The 18895-nt window shown below is 37.2% G+C and overlaps 1 protein-coding gene across 1 annotated transcript in view; it reads right to left on the bottom strand.

Annotated features, from left to right (window-relative positions):
* Positions 1-6032, bottom strand: part of LOC124721676 — a 67575-nt gene extending 61543 nt beyond the window's left edge. Inside the window, exons 1-2 of the mRNA XM_047246749.1 lie at positions 5587-6032; positions 4691-4807 (exon numbers count right to left, since the gene is read on the bottom strand). Of these exons, the coding sequence (XP_047102705.1) occupies positions 4691-4807 (117 nt within the window). The 5' untranslated portion in view covers positions 5587-6032. The remainder of the gene's footprint in view (positions 1-4690; positions 4808-5586) is intronic.
* Positions 6033-18895: the final 12863 nt, after the last annotated feature.

Genomic DNA, 18895 nt, shown 5'->3' on the forward strand with positions numbered 1-18895 from the left:
ATATCCCGACCAAGCTTCCACATCAACGGCCAAATCAAATATTCACAGCTCCAAGATCACGCTCTGCATTTGGTGGGACCAGCTCGGCATCATGTACTATGAGATGTTAAAACCAAGTGAAACAATCACAGGTGCTCGTCATTGAATGCAATTAATGCATTTGAGGAGAGCATTAAAAGAAACGGCCGCAATACAGCAAGAGGCACGATAAAGTGATTTTGCAGCACAACGCCTGACCCCACATTGCAAAAGAGGTCAAAACATACTTGGAAACATTAAAATGGGAAGTCCTACCCCACCAGCCATATTCTCCAGACATTGCTCCCTCTGACTGTCACCTGTTTAGATCAATGGCCTGGTTGACCAACACTTCCGATCTCATGAAGACGTCACAAATTGGATCAATTCGTGGATTGCTTCAGAAGATGAACAATTTTTTTTGACGCGGGATTCGTACACTGCCTGGAAAATGGGAGAAAGTAGTGGGCAGGGATGGAAAATACTTTTAATGATACATGTGTAACCAATTTGTTTCATTAAAGCCTCAAATTCTGGAGAAAAAACTGCGGAAACAAAGTTGTACACCTTGTACTTTCCAAAAACAGTCATGCAACATGTGTTGAACCCCAGTTTCTTTTTCTTTTATATTCCCCCAAACATTAATCTCATGTAACAACAGCAACAATCAGATGAATTTGAATTTGTGCATAGGTTTACTGAAAGCAGTTTCTCCAATGTAACATTTGTAACACACAGGGGGGAAAAAAGGGGGAGGTGGACCTCTGCTGCCACTTTTATCACCGACTGCACCACCCTTTTACTACAAGTCCAAACTGCACTTGTCAATTTTATCTGACTGAATAGTAAGGTTCAGTACTGAACCACTTTCATTATTCCAAAATTTCTCACAGTAATGTTAATCATATCACATGTGGTTTATTGTTACCAATAAATGCTGAAAATTTTATTTACTGATATCAAATTAATCAAGCTTTGGATCCAGTCAAAAACCTAATCTGATAAACCTCTTGGTCCTGCAAGGTTCGCAAATCACATAATACTTTTAACTTCACCACTGTCTACAATTTATGATTTCTGTAGGCTACATTCAAGCAGTTTCCTCATTACTCTGTCTTCCACCAAATTTGTGGAAAATTCTGATTCTTAGAGTATCCAATTTCATCAGTGTTATATTACTAGCCCATTATCAGTTTGAATGGAGATATATTCTATTAGTTTTGCCTGGTACTTTTCCTGAACACCTATAAAAACATGGTTGTAAAACTTCTTTCTCATGGTAACCAATTTCTTACTCATACATCACTACCACCTATGAAAGAAAGATACAAATTAAATTCTTACTCCTGCTGCAAAAACAGGATTTCGCTATTCATGTTAACTTTGTTAAAAGGAACCTGCAAACAAAAACTGGGTGCTTATCTTGTCAAAATTGCAGTTATTGCCGCCTCTATAGCAGAGCAAGCCCTCAATCCATGATTAGCCTGCTCAACTCCTGCAGATGGAAAATATTTTCATTGGCAGTACTTGGCCGTAGCATGAAGAGAAGTGATAGTATAATCTTCTGGAACACAGAACCTTCTGCTAATATCCCAGGTTAACTAAGAAATGTCTATGTGTAACTCATCTGATGAGGTTATGCCACACTTTGTAGTCACTCCCCAGGATAAGGGTGTCAACCTTGTCAACAACCCAGTTATAGCACTCTTTCCAATCTCAGAACAGCTGCATAGAGAAGTTGTGCACACTTGTACCATATTTCACTGCCCTTTCCTTTCTTTTCATTCCATACTCATTAGTTATGCATAAGCACAGTACAAGCACTCATTACAACCATCCGCGTACTACACACAACCATCCATATACTATAGAGACATACACTTTACACTTCCGGTTAAGAGAATGGCAATAGCAAGTCTCTACACTAGTACAGCAATGCAAGATTTCAGAATTGTTCCCAACACTAAGCAGGTGTGAGAAGAAAGGTGGTGTTAGGAAGCTACTGATAAATTAATGGCAAGTGGATGGCAGGGGAAAGAAGGGGGGGGGGGGGCATATCACAATAATGGATTTCCTTTCTTCTCAACTGAGCTTTCGCACAAGCAGTAGTAAAACCACATTCTTTAAACATCAATAATTTATAAGGAACAGTATTCAGATAATTAATGCACTTTGAAATATTATGTATCTTGGAATTTGTGATTTACAAAACTCGTTTAAATTAAATTCCTGAAATTCCCTGATTATTCCAGATGAAATGCAATTCCCTGGGAATTCCAGGTTTTCCAGAAGAATCACCAGCCTGAACACGTGACTTAGTTTTAATTAAGGGCATTTTAGCTAAGCACATGCAGAACTGGATAAGAATAGACCAGGGAATTACTATGTCCTTGTTGAATTTACTTATACTGATTTTGAAACACAATAATCTAAGGGAGGATGATCAGGTGAGAAATTCAATCCCACTCCTAAAAGTAAGTACCGCATCATAGGTGCAATTCAAACATACGCCTTTAGCACATTTTTATATTTTCTTTCACAGAAATTACAATATTATCAATAATCATCTCATAACACATTGTCACAAACACTATGTAAGCTATAAATGTAATTTCAACTGCAGTGGAAATCAGTGTCACTTTCCTCTGTCAATATTAATTTCTAGGGAAAGCACAAACACACCAGAATCAATTCTAGCATCTTTCCAACCTCAAAACAGCTGCATGACTTTGATACAATGAACAAGTCAGCACTGGTGCAATGTCAAATTCATAACATTTACAACTACTCACGATTTCTTAATTATAAATGAAATTACAGTAGCTATGACAAGTTCTTAAATATCTTCAAAGAAATAGCATTTCTGTACAACTTTTTAATCCAGTGTGTGGGCCACAGTAAACTCATTTCCACACATACAATATAATGTGAAGTGTCTTAACATCTCCAATTTCTCAATAATTCTCACTTTCTTGCAGACTCCCTATTTTAATCTTAAGAAATAAGTCATTTTCCTAATCTCACGTAAGCAGTCAGTCAACCAGAGCTCTAACAAATTTGGCAAAAATTGAAAATTCTCATTTGTGACCCAACCATTAAGTATCGCAGAATTCGCATAACATAACAAATGAACTCCAAGAAAAATAATTATGCAAAATTTGATGGCAGTACTTCCATTTACTCATTTATTTACCCCATGAGCTTTGTTTTGATTAACTGCCACCTCACACGATACCCGAAGGAACAATAATCGTTGGCTATCATGCTTTCTAACAGCAGGCGCTGTACACACACTATGATCTGCAAAATAACTATTTCAGCTTTGAATTTGCACTCAAATCAGTGATTGACAGTTTGAAAGGGCATTTAACCAGCAACAATATTTGGAAGTTTAATATTAAGCATCCTGAGCACCTGCTCAGGGTGGTGTCCCAACAACATAACATTGCAGTACAGTTTATACTCCACAAGATTAACTGCTGCTAATATGTATCCATTCCCAGTGCATCCACTCAGCAAATTAATAAATAAGCAAACACACAGGAGGACACTTCTAAAACCATTTTTCGAAAAAGCATGCATTTTTAACCAAATTTCTTATAAATCAGCTTGTCAATAATAGAACTCACATTTTAAAATAGAATGGAGAAATTAAACTGCAATTTACATACATTACATTAGTCATATTCCATAGATCCCACTAAGAGTGGTCTCTGGGAAACAAATAAGTCTAGTTATAAATTTAAAAATTTAACCAAAGTCCTTAATTTTATAGCTTGCTGAAGATGCTCTTCAATGGGGTAGGAAGAGTTGTCCAACAAAGCTCATTAATTCAGTTGAACACCATGTTATTTACATGGGATTTTACACATCTGATAAGTTGTTGAATATATATGCACCCATGTACCTGACTCCTTTCTATACCAATGTTATCCCTTTCAAGTCATATTATATCACACTGCTTCATGCTAAAATATTACTAAGCAGAAAAACCATATTAAACCACAAAACTTCAACTTCTGTTGGTGTAAAAATGTGATGAAAATTAACTGACACACAATACCAAAGCTTCTGTAAGTTTGAAATAAATTTTATGAAACGAATTCAAAGGCTAGTTTCACACAGTTAAAACTGAAAGAAGTTAAAATCAATAAAGCACACTTATGTACGCCCCAAACACTTTATATTGGAATTTGCTACATTAATTACTAAATACTTAATAACTTTGTGGTACACACAACTGAAACACTTACTTTGACAGCGCTTCTGCATCTACCAATTGTAGAACTATCGCACTTAGAATGAGTAGGCGTTTAAGGGTGGGGGAGGGTGTTCAAGTGAGATGGCATACATGTGTCACTGCCACCCCCCCCCCTCCGCCACCTACTCTTCATCAGGAGAGAGAGTTTCACAGCTGCTAAGGTGCAGAAGACACTGTCAAAGCAACAGCATTAAAGCAGTGTTTACAGAGTTCTTAAATGTTTAGTAAATTAGGTAACGAATTCGAGTTCAGGATGCAAATGCTTTCTTTGACACTGTTGTTAAGAAGAGACATTTCTATACACACAGCCTGTGACAGTAATAATTATAAAGGAATGCTATCTTTCAGATACTAGTTACAGTTTATCGATATACATTACTGGAACTAACAGTTATATATGACATAACTCACTTTTGGATCCGGGCACATTAAGCATGCCTCTGATAAGTTCAGATGGAAAAAAAGTAATTTAGTGGTGACTCCATTCTCAAGGCAGACTGGGCACAATCCATAGTCTCCCAAATCCATCTGTAATTGAAACAAAACTAACTCAACTTCACAAACATATGTACGTGATATATTGAACATATGAGATCGTTCCTAATATTCCATTTCCGCAGAATCCACGTTCCACAAGCTAGATGCATTACTAAAACACTGAAGTAAATATAATTCCACAATGCCTTCAATTACCGCATTACGTTTGGCATCTGTCATGTATTTGTACATGTACATGGCAGGTATAACGTCTTTCATAGCAAACAAAAACTGGTACTATTTAAAGTGACTAAAAGTCCTTACAAGAGCTGCTAATTCCTTCCTTAAGGATAGAATATTTAACAATAAATGCGACTTGACAGAACAAATATAAATCCAATGGCCCCATTAACAATACGCGAGGCAGATAAAAAAAAAAAAACACTGGGATTCTGAAGTACTCTAACCTACATGCAAGCAAAGCTCTGAAAAGCATTAGCGCCTAAGATAAGTCTAATTTACGTTAGCTTCTGAAATCAATCACTGGTTGTATTTAATTCACTACATACGAGAAATCACGTACTCGACATTGAGGTTAGAATTTCCTCACTTTCACACATACGACCTTTTTTTTATATAAGTTATTGATGATATGTTATTTTTGAGACAGGGCTGAAAATTACCCAACTAAAACAACATGTCCCGCAATGGATACATGAACGAAGTAACTGTATAAATGAAAACTAAAAGAAGCACTACCAAACACTCTACCTAGCTTCTACTCCCTATAGAAAATACTAATCTTATGTAAATAACATTTTTTCACTCACCTTTTAACACTGCATGCAGCTTAAAAGATTTTATTGGTAGGATAGAACGCGGCACAAATAGTATTTATACGTGGATGCACTATAATTTCAACAATAACTGCAGCAGTACATAATTAACACTGGCATAATGAAGTCCGATAATTTAATAACACTGTCATCAGTCGTCGTAAAATGCTTAAATCGTACATTGGTAACATACACTAAGTATTATTACCACCCTCCTCAGTTCTGATTTCGCAACATAATTGTATATAAACACATATAAGTGGCTACACGTATTGAACTAACATTTTCACTCGTTTATGCGGTTCGCGTAGCCACACATTCACACAACACGGCCACAGGTATCAAAATCTACCAACAATGTCTACCCTCCGCCGATAACCTACAGGGTTGCAACAAGTACGATGGGGCGTGTAAGATCAGAGACAACTAAAAACCGAATCGCAGCCCTCTCACGACAACATGTCAAGAAACACGGAAATGAACAGATTTATTTTAGCAATTGCATATCTTGCCTCGTGTATGAAACCGGACTTTCTGTTACGAGTTGAAACAGAAAATTTTGCCAAATTTTGTTCAGTATTCAATAATTTCACACACGGGCAACAAATGCACATCGATGACTACAAAATTAATCCATGTGCTACCGACCATTTCTTCCCACTCAAATGGGAATATATAGGTGTGTAGTTGAATCATTTTGTCGAACCACCCCCCCTCCTCCACATTCTGTCATAATCAAAATTTTTGTTCCGAGGCCTAGTAAAACTAATTAAGTGATTTTGCAAATGAGACGAATTTAGATGCGTGCGCCATGTGCTAACATCGCCCCCACAGGGAAGCCACAACGTAAGGAAACGGTATCATCAGCGGCGCCGACTTATAAAAAATATTGGTGGCGGCGGGGGGGGGGGGGGGGGGGAGGGAGGGGTGAAGGGGCATAGTGGGGGTCCTGCCCCAGAAAGTTTTCTAAATTTTACATGAAAAATAGTGAGTTTTAAAGTTTTTTAAAGCATTTTAGGCTCACATGATCAACATTAGAACCCCGAAAACTGGACTCTTGATAACTCGACACTCCGGGAAACTCGGCAAGCCTGACACATTTTTTGGCTTTGGAAAATAAAACAAAACATAAACACGCACGGTATTTTCGTAGGAAGCTAATTTAACTTACGGTAATAATCATGCTTATGGACTATTACAGAGCAGTGAATATATAGCTCTGTAAAGACTGAAATTATATTTAAATAAATCCTAAACTATCATTAAAAGAATAAAACATAAAATATTTCTGTCGCACAGTAATAGCGCTTTGATTAATAAATGAAAGAGCTAATTTAAGCTTACTTTGAATAAGGCTCGGGGTTCATTAAATAAAAACAATATCTCATAGTTAATGCTTTAATACAGTTAATAAAGGTAATACAGTATGCCTAAAACTTTCAGTCAAAAAGTATGTAAATAGCGGGTTTTAATTGGATCTTACAACCTAAAAAAATTTAAGTTTTTGAAAATAACAAATACAGTACTATAATAATGTAGTAATACAGTACTAAACTAGTACCAATATTTCGAAACTGAAAATTTAACATTATGTATGTATTTAATTCTATATTTTATAACTATTTTAATATTGCTCTAAATGCTATTATTAGGGCTAGAGCGTCTTTAGAAAGGTGCAAATGTCGACCATCTGACTAGATTACTGAATATGAAGAAGTTGATGACTGGTCTGATATCCAATTCATCCAAAACATCTCGGTGGGCATGAAGAACAGCCAAATTGTGCAATCGCTTCTGTCCTATTGTTGATCAGAGATATGACTTCAGATGTCTAATAGCGCTCAATGACCATTCTGCTGTTGGTGTTGTGATTGGATGATGATGATGTTTGGTTTGCGAGGCGCTCAACTGTACGGTTATCAGCGCCCGTACCAATTCCCAACCATTGCTCAGACCAATCTCGGCACTTTAATGAATGATGATGTGGACAACACAAACACCCAGTCATCTCGAGGCAGGTGAAAATCCCTGACTCCGCTGGGAATCGAACCTGGAGCCCCGTGCTCGGGAAGTGAGAAAGCGACCACGAGACAATGAGCTGCGGACTCATGATTGGAGCTACTTGGAGAACCTTAGTGCACTTTACTACTTCACATAACGTTTCTCCAATTGCAGGCTCTTGTGTAATGTACTTTCTTACATCACACATGATTTTTAAGACCCGTTGTTTCTCATTAGAGATATCGGCTAACATATTGAAGTGTAAGAACAGTCTCTCAATGTCTAGATCAATTTTGAAAAACTCAGTTGATTTTTCCAAAATTGTTTCACCCCTGTTTACTAAAAACGAGCACGCTTGTTCGACTGCAATGACCTGTAAGAGTCCAGTTGAAGCAAACCGCTCAGTAATTCAAGATTCCACCATTTCACAAACTTCAATGTAAGTAGCTTTGTAGTATTCCTTTGGGATTTTGAAAGAGTATGGTGAGCTGGCTTCATTGTTTTCATACTTCTTCAGTATACTTTGATTTCGAGGAAGCATAGGATCATCAACTTGTGAAGGTCTTTCTTTTAAACACAATTCCCAAAAGTGTTCAAAACTATCCACCTTCCATTGAATATACAAATCAGGCCCTCATATATTTTTTCTAAATCGGCAACACTTACATGAGGAAATTGAATTTTTTCATTGACATCCTGTACTGGGTTCATTGCATAATAATAATAATAATTTTATTGTCTTTAAGCCATTACAGCAATAGACAAAGTCATACACATAATAAAATACAGTACAGTACATGCTATAAAAGAACAGAATTGTTAAGAACTTTACAGTTTAATATCACAGGTCATGAAATCCTTTATATTGTAGAATGGCTTTACAACTAACCAGTCATAAAGTGTTTGTTTGTATTGTTGCTCTGGTAAATTTTGTATAGCTTGTGGAAGTTTGTTAAATAATTTGTGGCCCATAAGTTCATAACTGTTAACTGATTTTGACAGTCTGTGGCAGGGCGTATAGATAGAGCTATTTGTCCTAGTGCTGTAACAATGTATATTTGCCCTGCGTTTTACTTTAGGTAAGTTCTTTTTTGTGTAGATTAAAACATAATAAATATATAGGTTTATTACTGTCGTGATTTTTTGTTGAGTAAACGAAGGTTTACAATGAGCCTTGTATGGTGAGCCTGTAATTATCCTAATAGCTTTCTTTTGCAGCAATAGTATATCATGCACACAAGTGGAGTTTCCCCATAAAATGATGCCATAGGATATGATGCTTTGGAAAAATGAGTAGTAAGATACTCTAACATAATTTTTAGGTACACAGTGCATTAATCGCCTTAACAAATAGATTACCCTAGACAATTTACCACTAATATACTTAAAATGTGGATTCCAAGAAAGTTTATCATCCAAATATACCCCCAAAAATTTAACACAACTAGGATCATCTGACGGAAACTTGTCTTTTAAACTAAATACCATCTGCAGGGTTTTGCTTTCATTAAGCAAGAACCCATTTCCTGTAAACCAGAGTGAAGCCTGCTCCATTGTCTCTGTAACAAATGTTTTAAGGCTGTTAAGATCATTACTGCTGTTCAGAAACGTTGTATCATCAGCATAGAGTACTGTTCTGGATTTAATAAATGATGGCAGGTCATTTATCATTATTAGGAAAAGGAAAGGGCCCAGCACGGATCCCTGCGGAACACCTACCTTAACTTGTTCTATACTGGACATTTCTTTCCCAACACAGACGGCTTGCTTACGGTTTTGTAAATATGATCTTAATAGCTTAAGGCTGTTACCTATAACACCATAAAAGTCCATTTTTTCGAGTAGTAGTGTATGTTCTACACAGTCAAAGGCTTTGCTTAGGTCACAAAAAGTCACTTACCTATAACACCATAAAAGTCCATTTTTTCGAGTAGTAGTGTATGTTCTACACAGTCAAAGGCTTTGCTTAGGTCACAAAAAGTCACTTGAGCAAAGCATTTATCTTAAAATACTTGATGGATGTATTTAACAACATTGTCTATGGCATCAAAGGTTGACAGGTTTTTCCTAAAGCCATACTATGATCCATTTATTAATCCTATGTTATCAAAGTAAACAGATAATTGTTGGTAAATTATGCATTCTGGAACTTTTGAAAAAACTGGGACTATGGATATTGGCCTGTAACTTGCATGGCAATAAAGACATAAAAAGAAATAAGTCTTGAATTGTAACATTGACTCAAGGTAGCCTCCACATTTGTAACATGCCTCTGTTTTGTCCTCTGGAGAAAATGTTTCAAAAAACTCTAGAAGTTCTTCAAAGTTTTTCAATATTCTCAAGATATTAGAAGCTCACATAGTCCATCAAGTTGTGCAAAGGGCTCATTGTCCAGCTTGATTGTTGTTGCTCTCACAGCGTATTCTTCTGAAAAGTCCCATCCTTTTGTTGGATTCCCTTACGGTGTTTATTAAGTCCCTGGCTAAAGCCATAATATCCCTCATAGACATAAGACGTGCGGAGACTGTCTACAACTGCCAAGTCTAAACTGTCAGCAGTGCAGTGCACATAACGTGCTTTTGGTTCTATATCCAAAACTAACTTTTTTAGTCCTTATGAAGTTGCCTCTCATATTCGAGGCACCATCATAGCACTGGCCACTTAAATTATCCATTGACAAATCAAGACGGGCAAAAACGTCTTTTAAAATCCTAAACAGAGTTTGTGATTCAGTGTTTGTGGTCTTGTATAAGCCAATAAAGTCTTCATTGATGATTAAGGAATCATCGACAGTACGAATACAAAATGACATTTGTTTGTGAATCGAAGAATCACTTGTTTCGTAAACCATAATAGAAAAATATTCTGTCTTCTTGATTGAAGCCAATACCTTTCTCAACACAGACTTTCCTAGTAGATCAATGATGTCGTTTTGAATATCACGGGACGTTCACTTATACCCCGAATGCCCTAACCAATCTTTGAAATCAGGTATATCATTCTTTTGGAGTTTCAACAATTGAAAAAAAATTAAGTTTACATCTCCGTGTCCTCTAATTGCTAGTTCCTGTCGGCATAGAAATTACACAGTAGTAAAAATTGTCTCAAGAGCTAAACGGTCTTTCTTCATATCACTATCTAACTGTTCATTCAATTGGGAGGCCACACTTAGATTACTGATTGAATTTAGTTTCAGAATACCTTCTTTATGCATAAATATATTTTCATGAAGACGGAAATTTTCCAAAGCATTTTTCCAGTTAGAAAACTGTACTGACGTAAATACATCTTCTTTTTTTTGAAGAAAATTCTAATAGATTTTTAACATCTGCCTTTTTGCAGGTTTTGCAAAGCACATTTTCGGTAGATGCTTCATATTATACCATGCATATCTGATCAACCAAAACTTCTGAAATGATCTTCCCTTACCAGATTGTTCAGGTTTCAGCTCTAAATGGTTCTCATGTGAAGACGGCGAAGCAATTGATGACACAATAATTGTTGGAGGTTGACTTGCAGTGTCATCAACTACCAAGCACGCCTTTTTGGTAACAAATTTATCCACTGCAAACTTAATTCACAATACACTAAGAGACTAAAGTAAACGAATAAAATGTAGTCATGTAAAATAGTCCACTAGACACTAAAGTTGGAACAATAAACATGTCTGCAGCATGCACTGAACAAAACTACCCATACTGAATAACTGCGACAGTAGGGTGGGCTTTATATAGCCACGGCATCATACTGTCTCAATGCGTCAAGGCAATGTGAGGCAGTGTGTTCCAGGTGCTTCTGTTCCAGTCCTTTTGATGTCGCCACAGAAGCAGCACTGACATGCCGTTGCCCGACTGCCCCTGAAGGTTCGCCAACTGGGACAAATTCTAAGTGTGCTCGCACCACTGTAACACTATCATGATTCATGACACTCGTTTTCAGTTAACCTGCTTACTACCATAATAATTATTTGTTTTAACTCATTACTGAAAGTATTTTAAAAGGTAACTATTGTCAAACACGGAAAATAAAAAATTCCAAAATAATTTTGTGATTTTACAAAACATAATATAACTAATAATTCTCTTACATAAACGAATTTTTGAGGGGGTTCGGGCCCCCTCTGACCCCATTGCGTTGGTGCCTGTGGGTATTGCACAAGTCATAGTTTTCAAAAAGCTGCTGAATTTCTTTTTGTACAGTGTTATACAATTTGATGGCGAGGCAGATGTGTATGCAGGGACCTAGAGTAACTGATTACCAAATGGAATACGTGTATATGAATTAAATTTCAGACATGGTAAGACTCTTGTGTTGTGAGAGAAAAAGATATATAGGTTTGATTTTTATTGGTGCTATTCCCAAGTGTGGTTATGGCAGTTGGGAACTATAATTAAATACATAATGAAAGTGTTAAATTAATGTATTACATTAAAATATTAGAGAACTGTTTAATACAACTGATGAACTACTGACTTATTTGTGAAATATATATATGGTACAGTGTTATACGATGTGATGAATATGCAGACGTGCATGCAGGGACCTAGAGTAACTAATTACCAAATGGAATACATGTATCTGGATTAAATTTCAGACATGGTAGGACTGTTTTGTGTCATAAGAGAAAAAGATATGTAGGTTTGATTTTTATTTATGCTATTCCCAGGTGTGGTTTTGGCAGTTGGGAACTATAATTAAATACATAATGAAAGTGTTAAATTAATGTATTACATTAAAATATTAGAGAATTGTTTAATAAAACTGATGAACTACTGACTCATTTAGGAAATTCAATTATGATGTATTATAACATCATTGAAAGAGTGATATACACGAATACTAAATGTAGGTTACTATAGTTTAGCATTTATATACTGGAGAACAGGTGCAATAAAATTAAATTTTGGAAGAGATTCAAATATCATACAATTGTAAACTCAGATTTTGCAATGATAAATTTCACAGCTTGTACTGTATAATTAGAGATTCATTGAAAGATAAAACAACAGTCAATAATACATAGATTCAGATGGTAGCTTTAAACTGTCTGTGGAACAACTCTATACTTTGTTACACTTGTTAACACCAGTCAGCATGAAGCAATACTACCAGGAAGTCGGGGTTTCGAAAAAAATTTTGTGGAGCATAGTTACTCAATAGCTGAACCACAGCCTTTTGCCAATTCATGTTTTCTAGCCAACCTTGTAAGGTTTCCAATCACCATTTATGGATAGTTTAATTTTATAGATACAAACACACTATACAACCTCAAGTTTTTTATTTGATTAACATCCTCCATTAGGGAGCAATATTACGCTGTCCACTCATGTTAATGTGGCCACCTGTCAAAAGCCTGAATAACCATATTTTGCAGTGCAGACCACTGTGAGACGTGCAGGAAGAGAGTCGATGAGGTTCTGAAAGGTACCAACAGGGGTGTGGATCCATGCTGACGCCAGTGCTCTGGGCAGTTGCGCTAGGTTTCTTGGATCAGGAACCATAGTGGGAACAGTCCAATTGAGGTGGTCCCACAGCTTTTCGATTGAGTTTGAATCCAGGGAGTTTGGTGGCCAGGGGAGTACAGTAAACTCATCCTGATGCTCTTCGAACTACACACATACACTGTGATCTGTGTTACACATTGCAGTGTCCTGCTGGTACATGCCATTGTGTTGAGGAAAAAAAACTGCATGTGGTGGTTGATATGGTCCCCAAGGATAGATACCTACTTCTGTTCATCCATTGCGTCTTCCAGAATGACGAGAGCACTCAAGGAATACCATAAAAATATTCCCCAGACCATGACACTCCCTCCTCTGACCAGTTGTTGCATGGTGTTTGCTTTCTGACGTTTCACGCCGTACAAGCCAACAGCTATCTGTCTGATGGATCATAGAAAGTGATTCATCAGAAAAGGCCACCTGTCGGCACCCAGTGAATGCACAGTTGCAGTCATCGCCAATGAACAGCAGTCAGCATGGGTGCATGAATCAGGCATATTCTGTGGAGGCCTATATGCAGAGATGTTCGCTGAATGCTCTTTGAGGAGACGCTGCCAGTAGCCTCTTGGTCCATCTGGGTGGTCAGTTGCTCAATGGTTGCACTTCTATTTGCCCACACACAACTCCACAAACTTCATTCAACCATATGGCCCATGTGCATCACAGTTTCCTCAGCGCCAGTTTTGAATAGCACCATTTTGCCATGAATGGTATACTTCAACCACTGCAACACATGAACGGTTTATAAACTCAACCATTTCACAAATCCTTCCACCCTTGGGCTGAATACCAACGATCATCCCCTTTTAGTCATCAGATAAATCACTCTGCTTACAAATTATGACAACGACCCCAATTTTTTCCACAGCCCACTGACATGATTTCTCTATCTTTCACTGCTAGTGCTGCCAACTGCCGTCTGTAAGTGGTTACTGCATTTTGGCATCGAACATAGGCACTGGTCACATCAACTTAGTTAAAGCTGAATTATTTTTTATTTGCGTTTTAACGAAAACTTTTATTCATCAGTTACAATAAAAGTTAAATGTATATAATAGTTTTTCACTTTTTGCTTGCATAGCTTTGAAAAATAACCTATCCTTCTGGAAGAACTTCAGTTGAATTAACGTTCACTTAACACAATGTCTCTATTCAAGCATCAGATTAACGCTGTCTGACTATTTGATACAGGACAATATGAGACAAAAAACTTGAAGTGGTACACTACATTTAATGCACAGTGTTTAGATTTTTCAACATTGGAGACAGTGACACTGTTTCTTTTTTTCCAGAACGGGACCTAGAGGCAAATCTGTGACATAATGTTCCACCTTTTCATATTTAGAATCATTTTTGCGATTTTAGATGGCCTTCCTCTTTACATACCAGCACTGCAGTTTGATTCCAGAACTACAGTGACGGTTCTTCGGCGAAATGCCTTGTGGTCCAATTTATCAGCATCCTCCCTGTAGCCTGCCATGCATTGTGCTCAGCTACTTTGACAAAAAGTGCAATAATGGGGAAGTACCATTTCTTACCACTTTTAACACCAATATCGATTGTAAGTAGGTTATACTATGTAACTAAATCTGTAATTATGAAGTGGTTGTTCTTTAGTATTTAAGGTCATTGATTTGTGACAGGAAAGTTAAAGTTTGTAATATATGTATCTCAAATTGTAAAGGATGTTTAAAAATGGTGAAATTTCATGATATATGTCTATTCACATAGGAAAATTTATACGTTGGAAGCTGATTCATGTTTACTGAACTTGTCTTGTAAAGTTTAATAGCTGTAGGGAGCCCCCCCCCCCCCCCCCCACAACGGAAGTGGCTTGGCGAACGGTAAAAGGTGGTTTTGGCGGTCGATCTGGGTGGCTACTTGATGAGAACACTATGCAGTCAGTGACTAGCCATTGTACGATAAACATCGAGTGTGCAAAGTGAATAATTTGGAAGCGATTTATATGGAAATTTGCCTCGGATGTGGTTTCAGCTGTTGCATGGTGCTCTTGGTATCATGGAATGGCTCTAAAACAAGAAAAATCCGTCGCCAAGAAGAAATTGTAAAGATACTTCAACATCAAGAGTGTGAGACCAGTTAGCTGCCACGTTGCTTGCCACCACTATTTCGCCACTTCTCCGCCAATTTCAGTAACACAGATATTTATTATAGCATGGACCAGCATATTTGTGTGAGTGGTTTTTCAATAATAATTCAAGTGGTATAAACCTGTGTTTGAAACTTAAAGTTATCCTAATCATGAACCAATGAAGGATCCCATCCCAAATGTGCAGAAACTGACCATCCTGTTTCTAACTAAATAGTGATTTGGTTTCGTATTAAATGGCCAAAAGTTCAGTGCCAAAGGGTCTAAATGTTTCTATCTAAAATACCTGCTTCTCAGGTGATGAAAAAGTCACATAACTTGAACTTATATGAAACGTAATTTAGCACGGATTGTTAGCGTGAACTATTTTCTTAGGTCAATTGAGCTTTTTATTTGAGTAATTTGCTTTAAAGGAGGAAAATATAAACTATTCCAAGTGAGGTTATGAATCAGTTATAGTGAATTGCACTTTGGTTTTGAAATAATCACAAAGTTTCCTGGAGAAACAGTATCAGTTTATGGGCCCATTGCAGTTTTTCTCATATTAGACAGATAATTGGGATATTTGTTGTTACTGAAGAAATCCGATGCATTCCCATAAATGAGAGAATAAAAAGAGTATATGTTGTATTATTTAATTTCATTTGTGGTATTTATATGTTAGTTAAGTCAGAACTCTTTTCATGCCCAACTTTAGTCCAGTGTTTCATATAGTAACATCGCAGTGCTGTGTTGATTAATGATTGCAATACTAACTATTATTATTAAGAGGGAAGTACCATTTATCTTCCTATGATTACTGATTTGTGTAAATGGTAACTACTGCTACATAAAACTTAGTTTGCCCTGTAGTCATGTGTATCCAGTGCACTAATCAAAGGGAGTGTAAATGAAAGTCACTTTAGCTACTCATATTCAATTTCCTTGAACATAATGTTTCAAATTATTATGCCTAATTAGGCTCACGACCGTTTCATTTGAATGCACGCCTCTACTTTCATTACCCCTAAAGTAAAGCCTGTTAAGTTTTCTATTAATTCCAGAATGAGATTTTCACTCTGCAGCGGAGTGTGCGCTGATATGAAACTTCCTGGCGGATTGAAACTGTGTGCCCGACCGAGACTCGAACTCGGGACCTTTGCCTTTCGTGGCAAGTGCTCTACCATCAGAGCTACCGAAGCACGACTCACGCCCGGTCTCACAGCTTTACTTCTGCCAGTATCTCGTCTCCTACCTTCCAAACTTTACAGAAACTCTCCTGCGAACCTTGCAGAACTAGCACTCCTGAAAGAAAGGATATTGCGGAGACATGGCTTAGCCACAGACTGGGGGATGTTTCCAGAATGAGATTTTCACTCTGCAGTGGAGTGTGCGCTGATATGAGACTTCCTGGCAGATTAAAACTGTGTGCCCGACCGAGACTCGAACTCGGGACCTTTGCCTTTCGCAGGCAAGTGCTCTACCATCTGAGCTACCGAAGCACGACTCACGCCCGGTCTTACAGCTTTACTTCTGCCAGTATCTCGTCTCCTACCTTCCAAACTTTAGAGGAGCTCTCCTGCGAACCTTGCGAACATTAAGTTAATAGTTGTTGCAAACGTGAATATTTGATGTAACGAACTTGAAGCGACCCTTGGATATTGCATTAGAAGCTAAAAATGTTGCGTACATCTATTGATATCTCCCAATACATGTCTTTCCTTTGTAAGACAACATAACCACTAAAAAGGAAAAACGCTAAAAAACACTTCATTTTCTCTACAGAGCAATCTCCAAGTCTGTTCCTCTTCACAGCATATTGGTTTGTGTGTTTCACCATCATGTTTAATTAGGATGATGGTGAAATACACCAATCAATATGCTGTGAAGATGAACAGAATTGGAGATTGCTATGAAGAGAAAATGAAGTGTTTTTAGCTATTTTTCTTCTGTCAAAAAGTAGTTCAAAATATTCTAAATGTACCATCAATTAGTGTTTTACAGTACTCATTTGTGGCCATTCTGTGGTTGTAGGTGGAAAATGTTGTTTTACCTAGTTATACTTATGAGATGGTTTAGTGTATTTTCTTCATTTTGGTGCAGCGAATTCTCTAGGTGCTGAACAGGTTAGTGCAGCAGTGTATGTGGAAGGCATGGAAACTCTACTTGTTGACTAGTCAATATCCATATCATTTGTCAAAACTGATGAATTTGCAATTTTTATGTTGTTAGAGAAACCCCCGCCCCCCCCACCCCAAATTATGCTGAAGCTTTCAACTGACTTGCAGGAATATGCAGTTGTGCTCTATAGAATTTTCTTGACTTCTACAATTTCATCAGTTATTCTGATATAGTTTACTTAAGGTGGAGGTAGGCAGAGTATTATTTCCTACAGCATTTAGCATGTTCATGTCAGATGACCATTTTCTGCTCACCTCATCAATGTATGTGCAGAAGATTTGCACATATCGAGGTTTATGTTCTAGAAAGTAACTACAGGAAAGCACCAGGATAACATGGTCGTTGGAGTGCAGGGTGAGAATAATCAGTTCCAACACAGTCTTGTGGTACACAAAAGATAATTGTTTAACAAGTTAATATTAGATTGTCTGTTGTGAGATAGGTCTTTGCCATTTATCAGACATGAAGACTCCTTAGGTGTAAAACGCACATCCTCATACAAGGAACGTATAGTTCAGAGGATAACATCCCAAGGAGTTCCTGGTAGAGCACGATCTCTGTGGCTTCTTTTGAAAGCCACAACAGTTGGAGTGTCTTTGGGTATCTTTGTTTGAAGCCAAACTGATCGTTTAGTAGGAATTCTTTTGCTTTATGTTATTGAGGTGGGGGACAGTTTAAGATACTGTTGCAAAAATAACATCGACTGAATTTAATCAAAACAACAAAATAATAACTTTGGGGGCCACTGATATTACCCTGGCTTGGGGATTAACACCATTTCCGGGAGTTTTCAGCATGTAAAGTTATGGTACAGTATTTTAATATGTCCAATACATGACAACATCTCACCATAAATTATGCATCATGGGCTGCAAATTTTCTGACCAATGTACCACAAAACGTAGCACCACTGTTCAGAGACTATTCCACAATGTACTATATCTCCAAAAAAATGCTATTTATTGCCTGTAGCAGAATAATTATTAGCTTAACCACATTTCAGTTGGTTGCAAATTACTAAATATCGCTGCTGTTTCCAGAACTGTGGAATATGATTTTAATATTACTGTGTGGTGTGTATTAAATAACTTCTTTGATACACAAATAATTTTTTGAATGTTCATTCCAGCACTGATGTAAGATGCAAGTAACATTTCCTCAGTATTACTGGGTCTAGTGCACAGGATTGTGTAAAAAAAACTGTTCTTAATAGTTGTTAGCAGGGGTATAGATAGAGGATACGGTGGGTGGGATGAGGTTTCAACCCCTCTCGAAAAATGAAGCTGCTTTCTGTTTTTTAAAGTGTGTTTAAAGTCGCTCACACTGAAATATTGCAGTTATTAGTTATAACGAATATTAAATTAAATTTTGCCCATTGAAGCCTTACAATGACTGCAATGAGTGTTAGATGGCAAAGTTTGGCAGCCATGAGAAGTGGCACAATAGAGTAAATTGCAGTGATAAACTGAGCTTTGGCTCTCTACTTGTTGTCAATACACTTCGTGCTGACTATCTTTACATTTCGACTGCT

Source organism: Schistocerca piceifrons, chromosome X (assembly GCF_021461385.2).
Source record: "Schistocerca piceifrons isolate TAMUIC-IGC-003096 chromosome X, iqSchPice1.1, whole genome shotgun sequence".
NCBI classification, from domain to species: Eukaryota; Metazoa; Arthropoda; class Insecta; order Orthoptera; family Acrididae; genus Schistocerca; species Schistocerca piceifrons.